Raw genomic sequence first — 20616 nt, forward strand, 5'->3', positions numbered from 1 at the left:
CACAGACAATGGTGTGGTGAAGGTCTGGGGGCTGAAACCAGGTGGAGGGGGTCAATGGGGGAAATGGGGGACATCTGTAATACTCTCAACAATAAAGATTTTTAAAAGTTTCATATTTAAATGTACTCTCTGTACCTTTTAGAAAGCTGGTCGGAGGTATATTCTACTGTGTGGCTTGTTACTACTTTACATTGGAACTCATGTGATGAAGTTCAGGAAAAGTAGTCCCAGGAAAGGATGCTCATCCTCACAGCTGCATCTGTATGTGATATCTTCATGGAAAACTATTTATTTTCTTTGGGGCCAAGCTACACTTCAAAAACTGCCTTACCTGAGAATAAGAATCCTAGGTTTGTTTCTGAGTTTTAAGGTTCTTACTGACTCTTCTCATTATTTGTCTACTAATGTTAACACTGGCTTTGGATTTTAACCCAGGTGTAGGAGTTTGTTTTTATTCAAGTTATTTGATTGTGGATAATCAACATTTTAAAATTTATTTAGTCTATTTTCTATAATATTGATATTTTGTTTGTTTTTATTTAAAGATACAATTTTTTTAAAAAATAAGAAGCATGTCACTAATATCATAGATTTTGGTGGGCATCTGATCCCAAAATATCTTCTTCATTACTTATAACAGGGCCTAATATCTTAACTTTAGAAATATATTAATTGTGGTTTCAAATGCATATTGAAATTCTAAAATCCCTGTGTTGTATGAAAGAAGAGATTAGCAATTCTAGAATTCCTAGAATTGTCACCTACATATTTATTAAAAATATTTTATATGTTTTTATTGACTTCAGAGAGAAGAAGGGAGAAGGAGAGAGAGATGGAAACATTAATGATGAAAGAGAATCATTTACCTGTTGTCTCTTGCATATCCCCTACTGAAGATTGAGTCTAAAACCTAGGCATGTGCGCTGAGCAGGAATTGAACTGGGACCTTCTAGTTCATGGGCCAACACTCAAACACTAAGCCACAGGAGCTGGGCTTGTCACCTACCTATTTCTTTATCATGTATTTCTCGAGTATCTATCTGTGGGGAAACAGGCCCTGATGTAGGCTTTGGGGATATAATGGTGAGCAAGTTAGACATATTCTTTTCCCCTCACAGAGCTCACAATCTCATGGAGAGTAGATAAGAAATCAGGCAGTGACAATCCAGGGCAGTCAGTGTTGTGACAGAAGCACAGGGTGGGCCACCGAACCTATTTTGAGTGAACAGAGAGGGCATTTCAGAGGATGTAACATTCAGTTAGAGACAAGAAGGTTTCAGGCAATGGTGGGAGAGGGGAAAGGCTTTCAAGAGGTGTCTATGGACTCCACAGAGCTGATGTTTTCATTGCTGTATTCTCCCGGCAAGCTATGCCTATGAATTGCTGCAAAAGATAGACTGTAAGCAGAGTGACTTCCCCAGGTGACCCTGGATGGCTGCAAAGATGCTCAATGAGGAAGGCCTGCTGCTGCCCTGCAGGCAAACTCTGGTTCCTAATCTCTGTCCTTCAGAGGAGAGAGGTGGCAGGTGCGATGCAGGGTCACCTCGTGAGTCTGAATGTTGAGTTGGACCTAAATAAGAACGCTCGGTGGGCATTGCGCCACTGAAGGGTTTTAAGTAGGATAGTTCATATGGACAGTTTGTTTTTTATTGAATCACTTTAGCTACTGAAAACAACTGCCCCTAGGGAAGGTTACTCTAATAATACATTAACCAAAATTAGTATTGCTGAAACAAGATGAAAGCCTACAAAGAGGGAGAAAAGAGAGGAAAGCACCCTCTAAGCTTCATCTAGATCTAGAGATACTAATACCAACAAGTGGGACTTACAGGAATGCAACCTGCCTCCATGCCTTCTTGTGCATGCAGTTCATTTGCCACTTACCAGAGAAAACAATATGCTTGACTGGCAAAGAAGCACAACCAGAGGAAATGAACGAAAAACTAAATGGGGACCACCAGGCCATTTTTAAAAAGTCACAAATATTTAAGAAGGGATAGGTTTGGATACTGTCTCTCTCCTTATCTTGCTGTATGACCTTAAGTAAGTCACTACTGAGCCTCTCTGAGCATCAGGTTCCTAGGCAGGAAAACAAAAGGCTTAGACTCAATGACCTCAAAATGATCTTGACTCAAAGGTCAAATGAGTCCTTTATCTGAGTACCACTCATATTCCAAGTGCTGTAGTAATCTCTAACACCCCGCACCCCCCTCCCCTCAAAGGCATTTAAAATCAAGTAAACACCAGATGCCTATGATAGAAAGATCAAGGAATGGGGATAGCTGGAGTGAGTCCTTAGTCCAAGGTGAGGACTCCATTATGTGTCTACACCTGAATTTCACCCTGGGAAACATGGTGATCACATCAATCACTGGACTGTATGTTGCTTTAGATTCCTCAAGGGGCAGGTGCTATGGTGGGCTCTGATCAGTCAGCCTAATCTGAGATCACCCAAGATAGCTGCCCACATGCCTAGAGTACTTACTGCAACATTTGCCCACCATAAACTCTCAGTGACTGCGATGATTGACAGAAGTAATAGAAATTAGTAATATAATAATTTAGTACTCCTATATTCTTCAACCATCTTGACATAAGACATACGGTATCATTTAAGCCTAACATCTAAAACAAAATGATGCGAAGTGAAAATAATAATAATTTAATTTCTAAAAGAATATCTCCAAGAGGTCTGAGCACTTTCATATCTTAAGGGGACACAAAAATGTACTGACATGTGGTTGTGTGACAGTAAGAATGCAGAGGAAAACCTCCCTTTTGACAAAAAGTTTTGAATTAGGAAATTTTAGTGAAAGCATTGAGGGTACTTCTAGGAAATCTCATCACGATCTCAGTGCAATAGCCATTTGTAACAGAGCCCTGGACTGAGTCCACACGGGGAGCAGTATTGGAAAACGGCCCACGCTGCCAACTTCCTGGAATTCCTCTCTGTGCCAGCCAGCAGCTTGCCTGGCACCAGCTGGGCATGAAGCTGAGGCACTGAGAAACGTAAGGGCACATTCTGGGGTGATGCAGTATGTGATTTATAACTAGAGTCTTAAAACATGGCAGCCAGACAACAGCTCACACTACTCGTATCACGAGATCAGCCTTCTTAAAAAAAAAAAAATCAAACATACAACTAAAAGTGGTCATTAAAGTAATTGGTGTAATAATTTTGCATATATTTGTTGCACTGCCACCGTTTTGTACTAGGTGGACAGAAGAAATGATGTCGATTCTCTCCCCATAACCTGTCCAGTGGTTTCTAAACTTCAGGTCAGGGAATCTCGTCATGTCTCAGAGGGAATTACATAATTGTCTGATTCAGAATTTTTTAAATGTATATGGTGTAACTATTGTTAAAGAACTGTGATCTTTACACAAAGTTTTAATAAACTTGGAAACCATAAACATGTTGATTTATGCTGGCATATAACTGTTTCTGTACAGATCCAAAATTAACCTCTATGCCTATATTTATACTATAAAGATATTATTGATTAAAGAGGTTGTGTTAGTGGTAGATATCCCCTCATGTAATGTTCTACAAACAAGTGCTATTGTACCTACCAGATGACTGATATTTATTTTCATGACAATTTATCCAAAGCAATTTACCAAAATGAATTAGATGTTGAGACCAACGGTTTACATGACTGTCATCCATCTATCTAATTTCAAAGCTCATAATTCATTGAAATATATTTGATATCGGTGTTCAACTTTATAATATGTAAATTATTATCCTTAAACTAATAAGATAGTTTTATGTGACTGGTTACTTCATTTTTACAAAGGATTTAGATGCTTACAAAACTTTTAAAACACCAATTTTGATCATTTCTCAACTAACAAAAGAAAGCTAGTCTTTGGTAAAAAAATCTTTAGAAATGTTGATGCTTTGCATATGACACAGAAGTTATCAGTAAAGCTTGGCTTTATTTTTCTAATATTTTGCAAATTCTAAATTACTGCCATGTAGAAGATGCCACACAAAGGGGGAAACAGCCCAATTCACTTCATAGTGTAGGAATTAGTTTATAGTAACTTCTGATATTTAAGCATCCATGTATATGGGGACAGCACACAGCCCCTTCCTTGAGGATCAGAAATGGAAAATGTTAGAACTTGTGCTCTAAAAAAGTACTTCAACCTAGAAAAGGCCTATGAAGGATACTGGACATATTCCATGGTTGATGTGATAAAAGAATAATCTTGGATTACTGCTACACATTAAAAGAATATATTAAAAATATTAAAATTTATAATTATGCCTTGTGAATTTAGGCAAAGGAGGATTGGGCAAGAATGGACAAGGGAAGTAAGACTATATTCAATACAACTAGGAAGGGAAATCTGCCAATTGTAATAAATAAAATGACTTATGATGCCTTCACCCTCTTCATATAGTTGTTATAACTGGAGCAATCTAAGTGCTTTCTACCATTAGTCACTACTATATTGCAGTTTCATTCTTACATTTTTTCAGTACCTTTTATACTTATGATTTATGCCTAGAGAATAACTAGGAAAAACCATCTATGCCTTCCATACAGATTCCAGAAGGAGACACAACTCAGATTAGTAAACTTATTTTTTTTTTTAAATCCAGTTCTGCAATGGTGTTCTAAGACACATAGTTTTCCAGTAAAACATACCCCTGTAGCTTCACTTTCCACACGTGGACTTCTTCCCAGGCTGCACTGCCTTCTTGAGCTATACCACCGTGGAATCTTATCCTTCATATTGTTTTGGAGAAAGCTGAGGGTGGCGCCTGCACAATTTGATTTGGTGTAAAAATACACACCAAATCTGATTTCTGTTACATTAAGGCATTCTCTGACAAAATATACAGAACAAGAAATGAAGTGAATTGCGTTTTAGAAATATCTTGCAAGCTTGTTTCCCCGAATACCTGACCACTAATTTTAAAAAATGGATCAAAACCCACTTTAATTGAATATTTAATAGATGATTTAATGGTCAAGTTGAGATGCATTTTAAATGCTAAATATAAAAATGATTTGTGTTTGCTTACTGGAAATATTTGTAATACAAGCAAACATATATAAAAACTAATATTTAAAGCAAATTTACTATGGAAAAATGAAATGACTATCTTTAATTTATAAACATACTACATTCATCAAACTATATTTTTTACTAATAGTTGGCTTTTATATTATGAATGTCATGATAGTGGATTGCCATTAACAGTAGACATAGTTTAACTAATTTTTTAAATGTGTAATATATTTTCTTTAAAATGATCCATTGAAAATATAAAAATGGCAATATCCTTCGAGGGAAAGGCCTGCATTTAGTTAGAGGGAAATGCATCCTGAATTTATTCTCTTGTAGATTCTGTCCTCTACATAATGCTGATGAAATAGTGTGATTTACATAAAAGAATCTGAGAGTAGCAACTAGGAGCATGCAATCTAGTCTAAGGCCATTTTCCAACAAGTCATATCAATATAGTAAAGGTACTTAAGTCTATCGTGTCCTAGTTTTTCTCTCAAAGAAACTGGCAAAGGCTCACTTCATTTAATGTTTGCAAAGAGAAATAAAAAGACATGCCAAAAGAAGAAATCTGTTTGAAAAAAAATAAATGTGTTATGTAACTACCAGAAAAGGATCATCCTATATAATAAAAGGCTAATATGCAAATTGTCCCCTCTATTGGGAGTTCAACCAAGGGGCAGGACTGGCTGGCCAACTGCCCTTGGCCCCTCCCCCCAGCCAGTCAGACCCCACCTGTGCATGAATTCGTGCACCAGGCCTCTAGTCTATAATAATATGCTAATTAGATCAGACGACCTTCCAGGCAAAGCTGTGGTGATGAGGGTCCAAGCTCCTTGCATGAATTTTGTGCATTGGGACTCTAGTTTGAAAATAATCCCCCTAATATATATATATTATATATATATATAGTTTCTGAAAATAATGTTCAAGTAGATATTTCCAGGGTCCCGAAATGGCCATTTCTTCAGAGTACATTTTGAGTAGACTTTAGCTATTTGGGAGAGCTTGGAATATGAAATCCCTAAGAAAATTTGAAAAACTCCTTTGCATCCCATAATTTTAAACACATAGGTTATGGTATCTGAGTACTATTATCCAGAGATTCCCCTGACCATCTTTACTATAGAAAAAAATGACTGATCAAAACCTTTCATTCACTTTCAGTCTAATGAGAATCCCAGGCCAATGTGAACAGCTAGGTTACTGATTCACACAGGTGAGCAGGCAATTCTACACTGTGTTACAGGTATTTTGCCATTACCTTCTGAAATACTGTTTCAGAGTGCAGGGGATGTCATATTAAAAAATAAATGATACTGCTCAAACTCAGCAGCTTGAAGGAAGCATAAATCAATGGCATAAGGGAAGCAAGTGATGTAATGACTCTAGACTGAAGTAGATGACTCAAAGAGATGGATCATAAAGTTTAACCTTTGAAATTATCCATTGATATTAATATAAACACACAGAAAAGCACATTTCAAAGTTATCTTGCTATGCTAAAACTTAATTCACTAAGTCAAAATTTTTCTTAAGTGACAAAGAGAAATAATATATTCTATTCCTGGAAAATAGCTAATAGCAAATACTTAATAAACTTGATCTTACTTAATGTTTCAGTTAAGATTGTTTGTAAAAACAAACAAACAATGGAGGTCAATAACGTCCACTTACACACACATACAACACACAGGATGGTAACACCTAACCTTGTCAATAAATGGTAAGTGATAGAAATGTATCCACAGGAAATAAGAAGTCAGACCAAATATTAGTGCATACAAGCTGGGAAAAGTTTAAGAACTGATTCGGGAGATTGAGATAATGGCCACATATATTTCAAATTAGCACCCAGAACCACAGCAACACTGATGATTCTGAAGAATATGCAGTGTCTGGCCTAAAAGCATGAAAGCAACACCCCCTCCTCTATGTAATGCGAAGGTACTTTCTCCAGGAGGGACAAGAAGCACTGTAGTCTATGTAAATAACCTTGCAATAAAAACTAAGAAAAAAAAAAGTATTGCTTTACAAGTAAAATACTAAACAGAGAAATACTCTGACAAAATTTGGACACAAGAGATTCTTTGTATCTCCTGCTTTAATAACTCCCTACTTTGCACTGGAAAGGACTCATTTTTCTTTTTAGAGGAATTAATAATGATTCCCATTATCTTTCAGGAATAAAACTCCACCAAAGCCTTTACCTTTTAGGTGTCTCCCCTTCTGGATCCAGACTGGAGGGGCCAACATCACTTCCTATATGCTGCCCACACCAAACTTATCCCCACTTCCTGACCGGAAGACACTGCATGTCCCTATGTCTGTCCTCATCCATCCCTTTTGCCTGACATATGCTCCTCACTACAAGCTCTTTTCCACTGGTTCAGCTGGGTGTCAGCTGTGACACCAGATACAGGTGTTAAGATGGAGTTAGGAAAGGGTGTATTGGGAGTAACACCTGAGAAAGAAAAAGAGCAAAAGCAGAATTGAGTAAGGAGATTTTGATTCACTATGCCAGTGGTTCTCAACCTTGGGTGCACATTAGAATCACCTGGGAATCTTTTTAAAATCCTGATTTCTGGGCCTCATCCTCCGGAAATTCTGTTTCTTTGTTATAGGATAGGGCCACAACATTAGTAACAAAGAAACAGAATTTCCGGAGGATGAGGCCCAGAAATCAGGATTTTAAAAAGATTCCCAGGTGATTCTAATGTGCACCCAAGGTTGAGAACCACTGCACTATGCAGACCTGATAAAGTCTCTATCAGCCCAATGAAAACTCCAGAACAAAATCAGCTGTTGGGGGTTTGTATAAACCAGAAATAGGCCCTGCATCACCACCTTGCTCAGTCATTACCCCAAGAAGAGTCTCACCTCTGCTCCAATGTGGGGGTGGATCCCAGAGGTGCCAACAGCTGGGAGCTGTCAGCCAGCCACACTCCTCACAGCTGGGCCAGTAGTCCTTTCTTGCAGAGTGATCTCAGCAGTGCCTCTTCCCACGTCTGCCACATTATCCTCCAAGCCCACGTGCATGTCCACACCTGCATGAAGCCCCCAGAAACCATCCCTGGCAACTAGTGGCTCTCCAGGCTTCCACAGCAACGTGAACTTTAGCATCTCATACTGCACTGTGGCATCTTTATGTTCACAGGACTCTACTTTTTGGAAGTAGCAACAATATAATATTCTTCTCAGATTTGCAATAGAGAGCATGAGAAAAGATCTAGCTCTGAGGCTAGATCTACACTAATAAAATAGAAACATGCAAATTAACCATCACTCTGTCACTCTGCCACTGAGCTACTCCCACCAGCCAATCAGAGCAACTATGCAAATTAACCCAACAAATATGGCAGTTAATTTGCATACGCAGGTGCAGAGTGAAGACTGAAGACAACTGAAGATGGCAGTGGCCATGGAGCTGGAGAGAACAGGAGGCTTGGGCTGCTCCTGGCGACAGAGGAAGCCAAGCTACGCACCCCCCCCCCCCGCCCCCGGCCCTGTACTCTGCTCAAGGAGGGGCTGGGGGCCTGGGTCGCTGGGAACAACCCAGGCTTCCAGTCCATGCTGGGCTCCACAGCAGGAGCTTGGAAAAAGAAAAAAAAGGAGGGGCTGGGAGCAGCCTGAGCGGAGAAGCCAAGCCTTGCTGCTGCGGCCAGACCAAAGGCCTGGGTCCTGGGTGCCAGAGGAAAACCGGTGCCGGCAGCCAGGGGAAGGAAGGCCTATTGTGTGAATCTTCATGCAACGGGCCACTAGTTCTAACATATAACATTCAAAAGAAGCTTGCTGGGTGGCCCTACCAGCAGATGATCTGTCTGGTTGGTTATTCCCTGCTCTGGTGCAGACACAGAGAGGTGTACCTTATGTATGTCAAAGGGTATTCTGAACTTCTCAAAAATGACTTTAATATACTTTAAGTACTAGTAGGCTACTGACCGTTAAGGATAAAATGTATCAGAAATTAGTATGTGCTAAGCCAAAGGTTTTGTTCTGTTCCCAATTATTTAATGAACCTACTTGTGTAACACTTTCCACCCTTTATTCTCATTCCCAGTTTCCTCATTTCACAGATTAGGAAATAGGTCGTCATTTAATTTTTAAATTCATAGATGTGCTGTATTTGTTCTGTTTTGTAAAATAATTTCATTTCAATTTGTAAATTTTGGAGTTTTCCTTGATGGCTTCTGTGAGGAGGAATTAGTGGTTTGTGCACTGTTTATTTAATCAGCCAACAACATTGACTCTATGTTAGGCCCAGGCCAAAGATGAAAGTGAGAAAATAGGACAAGAAGCTGTTTTTTTAATGGAGGAGACAGAACTGCGATCCGATGATTTACTGCATGGCCTGGGAAATACTGCAATCAAAGTATAATCAACACAGATGGAACCAACACAGGGTGTTAGGGAAGGACCTTCCTGAGTTAGCTGAAGGTTACTAATTTGGTTTCATTTCCCCGTGTGCACTTGTAAAAGGGGAGAGAGACAGAAACAAATAAAGGCCTCAGAACATACACAGTCCCTTTCCTGAAATAAGTGCTTCTCAGTAGGGTTGGTATTGCCCCCTAGGGGAAGGCGTTGGAAACTGCTGAGGCAAGGGACATTTGGTTCCCCAGTGATATTGGAGACACTTATTGGCATTTAGAACAGAATTGCCAGATGCCCTGTAATACTCAGCAAAGTCCTTGACAATGAATAATTGTCCTGATAGTTCACATGGTTTCCAAATATTCCAGTGGCCAACCGTGGAAGTGAAAGCTCTGTTTGTAATTCCCTGAGCCCAGAATCTGACTTTATTTTACACGAAAGAATAGTTCAAGGTGTTTAATATACCCTGAATTTTCTAGAAAGACCACTAACCCTGTATATTAAGGAATGGCCATAGTTTGCTGCTGCTGTTGTCTAGAATTTTGCCATGAAAATCCATCTGGACACTTGTGTCACAAACAGCACCCTCCCCCCTTTGCATCCCCCCCCCCCCCCCACACACACACACACGAGCTCATGCACACAGCGATATGCATTGGTAACTGTTGTCCTCTCACAATGGGATGTGTCCCTGTCAGCATTTTATTAAATCCTTTAGTACGGTCATGTCCAAGCTTTTATCTCCTGAGACACATATTATTATAAATTACTTACTCTTTGTTTTTCCCTTTCAATTTTATGTAAATTATGTGTGTAGATAAGTTGTATTACTACAGAATTTTATTTTAGGATGATAAATAGTGACTATGAAGTTAGTGCTGAGATTGAGAAGAGTTGAGAAACACTACACTTAATTTTTCTGAAATGTCAAGACCGGCCTCATTTGTATGACAAGAAACCTAAGAAGCTGGTAGAGTGTTCACAATTACCAGGCTTATGTTTAGTCAGCTATTAAGGTGCGCTCTGACACTGTCCCAGCTTAGCAGGACTGCCTGGCTGGGTGCTCCTGCACAGATATAAATAAAGGGCCCATGTTTCCCAGTAACAGGTAAAAGAAAAAAAAAACAACAAACTAATTAACAACTCTTCTTCGAACGGTCTTAATTTCTTAAAACTTATTCACAGGGATTAAAAATCAAGTACTTTGCTTCTTTTTTTTTTTTTTTTTTGCCTTAAAACATCAGCATTATTTTTTCCTGGTGGCTCTCTATACAGATAAATTGCTCCTGAACTAAACAGATAAATTTGAAGTACTGCCTTTGGATTAACACTTTAGAAGAAAACCAACATCCCTATAATAATCTTTTTTTATTCTCTTCCTACCTACAGATCATTAACATGTTACTTAGCATTTCTTTCCTTCTGCCTGAGATCAGAATTCTCTGATGCATGTCTGTCACCATCATTTATCATCCATCCGCTTGCCAGGCAGCAGACATTTCATGAGCACCCATCATGAGCCACGTGGTTCGTTAGCTGCTAGGAGCATAAGATTAATATGTTCCCATTTTTTGCCCCGAAGGTGTTCAGAGACGTGGTGAGAAAAGGCAAATAAACAAACAATTAGCATGCCCGGTGATACATACTATTTTAGAAGGATGTGAAAGAAGTATAGAATTGATGTAATAAAAAATGTCCCCACATTGCATTGATCCTTATACATAGTAGGCCCTTAATAACAGCTGTTTTGAAGTTATTCAAATTGTCCTAAGACTAAAAATTGGGCCAATATTTTGAGGAGTTAAAATGGAAAAATAAGGCTCTTGTCAGCAAGGTGAATGGCACTCTGATGGAATGAGACATTGCAATGCCAAGGGGGCAACTGGGTAAGTTTTCCTTTAGCCACCATTTCTCTAGCAATTGCCTTTCCATGTGCCAGACACAGTGCTATCTGCAGAGAATATAAAGCTGAATGAATCCCTGCTTTTCCACTCAAGGAATTTAGTCATACCGAAATTGTTTCCAGACTGAGAAATGCATATCCATACCAGCTAATGGAATTGCATTTTAGGGAGGAACTAGTATCACACAAAATCCCAGACTCAGAAGTAGGAAAGGAGTCCAGGGGAAGGAGGTTGACCCAGGTGAGCCGGGTTGGAAAGAGGGCCCCAGGTTTGCAGCCTAAGGGGTCCTGGCTGCAAGAGATCAGGAATGAGCCAGAAGTACAGATGCTGAGGAGATAGTGTTTGACGTAGCAGCTCCTTAAATATTTCTTTGAGAAGCTACAGCTGAATAAGAATGCAAAGGCAAGTTTAAGGCAAGGCTTGGTCTCTCTAAACACAGACTGAAACCAGACCATGACAAAATGAGGAGGGAAGAGCCACATAATCAGCCATCAGTAAAGAGCCATGTTCTGGATGGTTACAAACGAGATTCATTCATGTGTCTATGTTTAATTTTTGTGTGTGAGCCTGCTGTGTATGTACCATATGATCCTCGGGTGAGGATGCTTAGGAAGCGTAATTTTAGTTTATATTCCAGACAATATCTGGCTGCTAAAGAAAAGCAATCAGCTGATTTTCCTTGTCTCCTCTTTCTCTTACTAATTAGGAGTTAACTGAATCTTTAGTGCAAGCCATCCCCCGGTCCTTCCATTCATCCATCCACTCAATAAACACTTATTACCAGCTACAGGGTGAAGGACCATCCTAGGTGACGGGAGGAAAAAAGATAAATAGACCCGACCCTTGTCCTTGAGGGGTCAGTATTGGGAGGCCAGTCTCAGCGTGGGAGAACAATAGCGCAAAACACATCGATTTCAGCGACAGAATCTAGATCACTTTTTCTTTGTCAATACATTTAAATGGGTATGCAGACGATAATCAATACGTGGTGCCTGCACAACTGTTACCAAGGAAATATTTAACTCAATCCCTTGATGCTGCGGTCTCTGTGCAGTCGGGCCAGGTTGGCATGCTGATTGCTCGTGAGGAAAAAAGATGATGAAATACTCGAGTTCTTCATATGCCAAGATGAAAATCATCAATCTCAATCTCTGTGAAAGGTGAAACTACTTTTGGAAAAAGAGCAATGAACTCTATCAGTCTCTCTAAGGCAATGTGATCTTTAAGATGATACAGAGAGGGCAGAGGCAGTGGAGAAGTTGAGAGGAATTTATATGGGGGATAAGGGAAATGATGAGATTTCTCCATCAATTTTATGAGGAGCTAAAAATAAAATAGGACGTGTATTAAACTCAAATGACAACAATGTTTTTTGAAATGTATGCAATGTATTCTAGGTGCTCAATAATTTATTTGCTTACCATACATAAATTTGTCTTCACTTAATATGAATAACTTGATATTTGAGTAAGGCTGTCTAGTACAGTGGTTCTCAACCTTCCTAATGCTGCAACCCTTTAATACAGTTCCTCATGTTGTCGTGACCCCCAATTTCATTGTTACAAATTGAACATAATTAAAGCATAGTGATTAATCACAAAAACAATATGTAACTATATATGTGTTTTCCGATGGTCTTAGGCGAACCCTGTGAAAGGGTCGTTTGACCCCCAAAGGGGTCGCGACCCACAGGTTGAGAACCGCTGGTCTAGTACATGATTCAAATTAATGCAAAAACTAAAAATTTAAATTTCCTCGTCTCTTCCTTGCTCACTGCTAACCATTAACTCCTGCAACTAATATGTATGCCAAGTCTTTTTCATTTCTACCATCTACCAGTTGGCATTTCCAGCTCCCAGTCATAAAACTTTCTATCTTTTAACCAATGAAACTTGTAATTATCTAAATTTATATTCCAAATAAAAACCATTAGTATTAAGTACATTTTGAGTGGAATAGCTTATAGTGCCACGCCAAAGTTTAGTAGAAATTAGGTATTTGATATTTGCTGACTGACTTCTTTAAGACAATCTTTCCTGTGTGGTTATGCCAAATATCTCAGTTTGTGCTGCCTTATAATCTACAACATGGGTAATACCTATCTCAACTATCATAGAGGAGGCACTGGCAAGTATTTGCTGAATTAACAAGTAGTGAAGGTTAATTGGTTAATTGGGATGCAATGCCAGTTAGTTACAAAGAATCCAGATACTGAAACCAGACTTCCTGGGTTTAACTCCTGGCTCTGTTGGTAGTAAGGCTCTGTGCAAGTTTCTTCACTTCTTTTATCTATTTTCACATCAATATAATGGGCATGACAATATTACCTCTCTCCACAGAATTGTTGCTTGGATCCAATGCTTTAAGTTAAGTAAGGCACTTAGAACATACTAAGCCATATCAGTGTAAGCTCTTACTGTCATTTCCATTATTGTTATCATTATTCTGGAAGGCTGAGAGTTAGGAAAAGAGCAGCACCGGCACAGTGAGGTTCAAAGAGGACACAGGTGTGTCCCGGAGAGGAAATTCAAGTCATAGGCTTCTCTCTAATGTCCAAGTTCCCTTTCATGCATGTGTTAATCAGATAATTATTGGGAGGAAGAAAAGAACATAGATGGCTTCTCTGGTCTTCACAAGTAGCTACCTTCACCCTCTCCAACTTTTTGCGTGGCTAAATCGTATTCATATTTCAGGATTTTGATTAGGCATCTCTTCTTCCCAAGAAGCCTCCTTGATTCCAAAGACTGAGTTAGGTGCCTCTTTGAAGTGCTCTTCTGGGCTGTCTGACAGGCTTCTATGGTTCCCTGATACTAGTTTGTGTCTTCCACTGAAGATTTCCAATTCATTCTCTGTGGTATCCCCGACTCTTGGATCAGTGCAGAGAGGCAGAGACAAGTGATATAGAGGAGTTATGCATAAAGACTTTATTAAAAGTTTTAGGGATAGAACAGTGTGCAATATGGACTATGAAGTTACCAGCCCCACATAACCAAAAGCTTATCACATCTGCCTACTTAGCTCAATCCGCCCAAAGGCTGTGGTTGGGATACTTTCTTGCAGAAAAAACAAGGCGGAGCTCTGAAGCACGCACCATCAATATATACATTTGTTTACAAACAACGTACATGCAATTTGTATAGCAAAATTATGTCTAATTATAATATATACATGAAAGTAGAAATTTCAAAAGAGTATCACACACACGCAGACACACACACACACGTCTGACATAACTTAGTATAAGTTTGCCAATGTCAGTTATATCTTATTTGCTTAAGCTTGCATTATTGGTATTGTCTTCTATCCATAGTTTCTTGGCAGGAAACTCTTGTCCATTTTCTGAGGGTTAGTTAATACTAGAAGTCATCCAAGCAGGGACAGTTGAAACTGAACACAGCAGGGGCAGGTAGGAGTGTGGAGTGGGTTTTCCACTCTTCCTTCAGCAAACCTGGAATACCATAAGCAACGCTGCACTACCAAATCAAGCCACAACAATAGGGTCGATCTTGTATCAAATACTTTTTGTTTGAAATAATCTAAGTATAGATTTTCATCTCACTCCTCCATACTTATCCCATGAGCAAATACTGTCAGCTCTACCTTCAAAATACATTTGGAGTCTGATCGCTTTTCATCATCTTCATCCAGGCGACCATGTTTGAGCCAGGCTGCCATCTTCAAGATTAGTATAATGGCTCCCAACTGGTCTCCCTGCTTCTGTCCTTGGCCCCCTGAACCTCAGACAATGTGATTCCATGGAAATGTGTGCCATTTGTCTGCTCAAATGGTTTCCCATCTCAGAGAGAAACCCTAGGATCTCACTGTGACAACCAAGGCCTTCTGTGATGTGCCCCCACCATTACTTTTCTGCTCCTTGCTCACTCATGTCACACAGACCTTTCCTAAATGAGTGCTGTGGCCAGAAAGAATAAAGTCTTGGTCTTCTCATTTAGCCTGAAGACCTCAGAGAGGGCGGTGGAAGATGCATTTACTATAAATAAAGACAGTGAAAAAAGCGTTGTCAATTGTATTTCAAAGCCTTTTAGCAACTAGACAGTTTTCCTTCTGAGAAATTCAGCAGGCAATGGAAGACCATCCCAAGCCAGTCCCTCTGCTATCGGCCACCAAGAACCACAAAACTTTTCTGGTGAATCAATGTTTATTTCTTTGATTTACTATAAACAAAGAGCACATTTTCATTATTTAATTTTGTAGATAAGTCTTTGAAAATGGTGCATCTAATAAAGATTATTTGCAATACCCATATTTGATGCATGGTCTTCACAACTACAGTTTAATGCGAATTTAAATTCAGCCAATAATTCCAGGTGACAGCTTTATCTGCAAAACCTCCATTTCTATTTAAACCAATTTATTTAATGGAACAATTTAGAGAGCACTTGTCTAAACTGATCCAAATAACATTCAAAAAAAATAAAAATAAAGGAAAATAACCTTCAAATGTATTTTAATAATAGGAAACACTACTATTTTTAAATCAATGAATCTTAGCCTCAAATGTGAGTGTTATTTATATAATTTCTCAATAAAGAGATTTAAAGAAGATAGTAATGTAATCATTATAAAAAAGTAAACTCAGATAAAATCCACCACTCTCCCATAAAATACCAATAGACAAATATTAAAACCTCAAATAAGCCGAAACCGGTTTGGCTCAGTGGATAGAGCGTCGGCTTGCGGACTGAAAGGTCCCAGGTTCGATTCCGGTCAAGGGCGTGTGCCTGGGTTGCGGGCACATCCCCGGTGGGAGATGTGCAGGAGGCAGCTGATCGATGTTTCTCTCTCATCGATGTTTCTAACTCTCTATCTCTCTCCCTTCCTTTCTGTAAAAAATCAATAAAATATATTTAAAAAAAAAAAAAAACAACCTCAAATAAAATACATGCTGTGAAACAAGAAATGAAAACACTGGAAATAAACAAGATATAGAATTATAAAGTTCAAACACATTATGCTTCAACTTCATTTCACTCATTTCCACTGCTTTCTAGATGCATCTCACGTACAAATAGTTAAAAAAAAATCTGGTGATTTTCTTTAGTATAAGGGCTGAGAGGGCAGCGATTGAACACTCTGCATTTTCTTTGGTGATAGAAAGTATGATTTATGAGAGAGGAATAAAAATCTAAGAAAACCACTCGATAAATTATTCAATTTTCAGATTGAGCTGATTTAGAGCAAATTTCCTTCAAGCTGCCAGTGTGAAAATGCAGTTTACTGGACAAGAACACAGTGTTTAAGAGACTATGCATCCATGTTTTCAGTAATATTTTGACTGTAGACAAGGCACTCACCCTCTTTTAAATCCCAGTTTTATTCATTGAAAAAAAAGTATAATAAAAGAAAGCATATTTCAAGGTGCAAGATATACACCACTGGTGGCAGTCAAGATAGCTGGTATGGTGATGGTCTTATTTTCCAATATTATTCATTTCATGTATATGAGGGAGATATATCATTAGTGTGTCAAATAAGAAAATTACAGGAGCAATTTCTCAGGATCTGTCTTTCTCAGAGAGTGTTTTTTTTTTTTTCCAGCTGCACTTTAAAACTTCATTTCCATAAACATGGACATTTAAAAACTATAAAATTGATTACACAGATGACTCAAATGTTGAAAACAGACTTAAGGTTCATGTGAATTATGTATGAATCAAAGGAAAAAGTGAGAGAACATTTGTAATTGTGTTGGAGTGTACTAAGAATATGATAATTGTTGTTATTATTATTTTCCATATCTATTATCGCTATATTACTATCATACTAATAAACCAAATATACTATGTCCTGGCATAAAAGGAGTTTTTGAGTATCTGTGAATCATAAAAACTGTCATCTCTTACTTTCCAAATGATTAACAAAGAGGATGCATCAAGTAACCAAGAAAGAATTAAAAAATTCAATTAAAAAGAAAAAATAATTTTTAAAGGGTGTGGAGGGGAGCTCACAGATGACAACTGAACAAGAACTCGATAAAATTAAATGACATAAACAATTTTTTATAATAATATTTGGTAAAATAATAGATGTTGCAATGACATTCTGCCTAAGTAACTGCCTACAAAATTTGAGGAATAATTGCACTGATGAAGAGTACCACACCATCTCCATAACCTTTGAATCAAGACATTTGAAATAAATAAAATAGCTTTTTTACTTAAATATATTTTAAAATTCCTTCAAGTAATGCAGTACATACTATTGTAATAAAAGTCTAAAATTTTTCCTGTCATTTTTCTAAGTTTCTCTGAATAGGTAGTGTTAATATAAATATAACTTGGAAATTTACTTGAAAAAATTACTTGGAAATTTTTCTCTTCAATGCATGTTATGTGTTCCTGATTTACTTGTAATTGCAGTTAATATTTTCCTACAGGCAGCATTTCCCCCAAAAAATATATGCTCAGCACTTTCTGAGTATTTTTTTTTTAGTTAAAATATTCTAAATTTCATCTACCAACATATACTACAACATATAAATTGTAATATTTTTGTGTTCCAATTCTTATCACAAACAAACCCTAAATTTTCTTTTAACATTAGCAAAGGCTCATTCAAAAATAACTTAAAGATAGTTAATATCTAACATGAATTCTGGGTGTCTCTAGTCATAGTAAGATTAAATAGTATAGTGTTAATAGTTCTTATACCCCATAATTAACTGGGGACAGAGGGCCTCAGTGAAACTTCAAGTAATAGGTAGCTCATGTGACAACAAAACTCATCAGAAGTTTTACCTTGACCGCCTGCCATGAATTTCTCACCTAGAAAACAGGTCTTTGGGCCAATGGATAAGTTAGACTCGCCCGATGAGGAATAAGGCACAGAACCGCCTCCTGAGGAGCATTTACACATGATGAATGGCATTAGCCGTGTTTGGAGAGTTGGAAGAAACCTATTAATGGCACTATGGGTGCCTCTTCAAATGAATTGAGAACTCAAATGCACTAATTGAAAATGAATTTAAAAAGGAATTTTTATGCTTCTTGATTGAAATGTGTCACACAATTACAATTATGTGATGTAATCAAAAAGGAGCTCCTTCAACTAGGTGAATCTATCAGTTAATTAAGCTAATTTCTGGACAACTAACAAACAAATGACTTGAAATTTATCAAATTACTTATTGGATTTTCCATCCTCAGTAACGGTGTTGGTATCAGGAAATGTTCTATTTTGATTTTTGGCCTTCACTGAAGAAGCCTCTTTTCCTGCTATAGATCTTCTTTCACTACATAGTGCTCTCCCATCAGTAATCTTATACAAATAGTAGTAAGTAGGAAAAAAATGTAATGCATTTTTAAGAATGACATCTCTTTTAAGATTTAAACATTTTAACTGTAGCAACATTTTTCAGGGTCCCAAATAAATAAAAAGAAAATCTCTTTTTGAGTACCTAACAATTTTAAACAACCTGGAACATGTAAATTTGTAACATGTTTTCCTGACAAAAATATACATTTGGTCATATTATAAATCGATTTTTCATCAAAAGCTTACTAGTAAATTTGAAAATCAAATTTGCACTTATTTTTTAACTGTTTTTTTTTTTTTATGTCACAGCTAATGACTGAAAAATCAGTTAATGTTTTACAGCAGAAATTTAGATTCACTTGCTTGCCATAAGCCATAAACATTACTGTTATAATGATAAAATGTGTTATAAAATCAAGTGGTCTAACTATAAACCAGTTTAATTTTAGTTTCTATTATGTCTCTTATTCCCAGAAAAGAAAAAATCTGGCACATGGGTACTATCGTGGTAGCAAATGAAAACAAACTTAGGACCCATTATGATGAAGTATTCTTATACTGTATATCCCATTAAGCTATTACTGTTCATCCTGTTTTCATTTTTTAAAAAAAAATATATTTTATTGATTTTTTACAGAGAGGAAGGGAGAAGGATAGAGAGGTAGAAACATCGATGAGAGAGAAACATCGATCAGCTGCCTCCTGCACACCCCCCACTAGAGATGTGCCTGCAACCAAGGTACATGCCCTTGACAAGAATCGAACTTGGGACCCTTCAGTCCGCAGGCCGACGCTCTATCCACTGAGCCAAACCGGTTAGGGCCAGTTTTCATTTTTTAATCACTTAATTTCAAAACATTTTTTATAAATGATAATAGGTTTTTGTTTTGGAGAAATATTTACTTATTATAATAGAATTTAGAAGTTCTTTAAAAATCTGACAATTATAAGAGGAGATTGATGGCAGAACAGGTCAGATACAGGGCACTGGGCTTGGATTTTGCAGAAATGATATACTGTGAGCTCATATTCTCAAGAAGTTCTAAGTAGTAGAAAAAACCCTGAGGAAAGAGCATGCCAATAAATTTTGCACTTACTTTGCAGAGACAAACTGTCTGTAATACACTGTAACTCTAGCTCCTCCGTGCATTCCATCTTTGGCCGGATCTGCATCATCTGGTAGTTATCATTCTCAGTCATGGACGCTGGTTCACTGTTGACTGGTGTCCTTCTCAACGTCTTCATGTGCTGTTGAACTTCCGCCAAGAGAACAGCTTGTATTGCTTCAGTTACCTGTTGAGTTTTCGTTTCCATACAAATTATATTTAGTATTATTACAAATAATAATAATCTGTTTTGCAAAAAACCCAAAGCCTGAAATTTCGATTAGGAAGGTTTCACATAAATTGCAATGTTCCATTCCACTAGGATTAACATCTGAAATAATTAAAATGCACATACTGAGAACTGGCACCCACACCATCACACTGATCTTTCATAAATGCAAAATGCTATACAGGAAATTTGAAAGGAGTTTTGAATTCCTTCTCTTAAGATATTTTAACTTCTGCTGGAAAATAAAGGAAATTAATTTGAATATGTCACAATGCTCTTAAAGACAAGTGTATTTCCTCACACGATGTCTAGCTCTAAAGCACTATTTAGCTAAAAACACATGATTTAAACTAGGCTTAATATAGAAAAGTTAAAGACAAGACTTTAATAATAAATCTTACTAAACTCTGTGTATGTGCATGTGGCTTTATATAGATCAAAATACTGCAAGGCACAATTTCCCATTATTGTACATGCCCACTCAAGGACCTGTGGTTGACTGGAGGGGTGGAGGGGATGGGGGAATACTTGTCACATGGCATCTAATCCACTATCTTCATTTTTAAAATAAACAATCTGGTATATGACATCCCAAGTTCTACACAGACTTGGTAGACAGGTCCTCTGAGCTTTGCTCCTCTGTCCTTGTTGCATATCTTGTGCCAAGGTTCTCCCCTCCTACCCTTGAGTAAAAAAGCTGGTGTAC

General features: G+C 37.8%; 1 protein-coding gene across 5 annotated transcripts in view; it reads right to left on the reverse strand.

Moving 5' to 3' along the window:
• The window catches only part of WDR72 (WD repeat domain 72), a 207305-nt gene that overhangs the window by 63979 nt on the left and 122710 nt on the right, over positions 1 to 20616 (reverse strand). For 3 of the 5 annotated variants that reach the window (XM_036302003.1, XM_036302014.1, XM_036302037.1), the window contains one exon: positions 19673 to 19868. In XM_036302003.1, coding sequence (XP_036157896.1) covers positions 19673 to 19868 — 196 coding nt within the window. Of the gene's footprint in view, positions 1 to 14057; positions 14749 to 14769; positions 15292 to 19672; positions 19869 to 20616 lie in introns of those variants that run through there. The other 2 variants (XM_036302021.1, XM_036302027.1) reach the window with 2 other exon arrangements.

The sequence above is a fragment of the Myotis myotis genome, unplaced genomic scaffold, assembly GCF_014108235.1.
Source record: "Myotis myotis isolate mMyoMyo1 unplaced genomic scaffold, mMyoMyo1.p scaffold_m19_p_1, whole genome shotgun sequence".
NCBI classification, from domain to species: Eukaryota; Metazoa; Chordata; class Mammalia; order Chiroptera; family Vespertilionidae; genus Myotis; species Myotis myotis.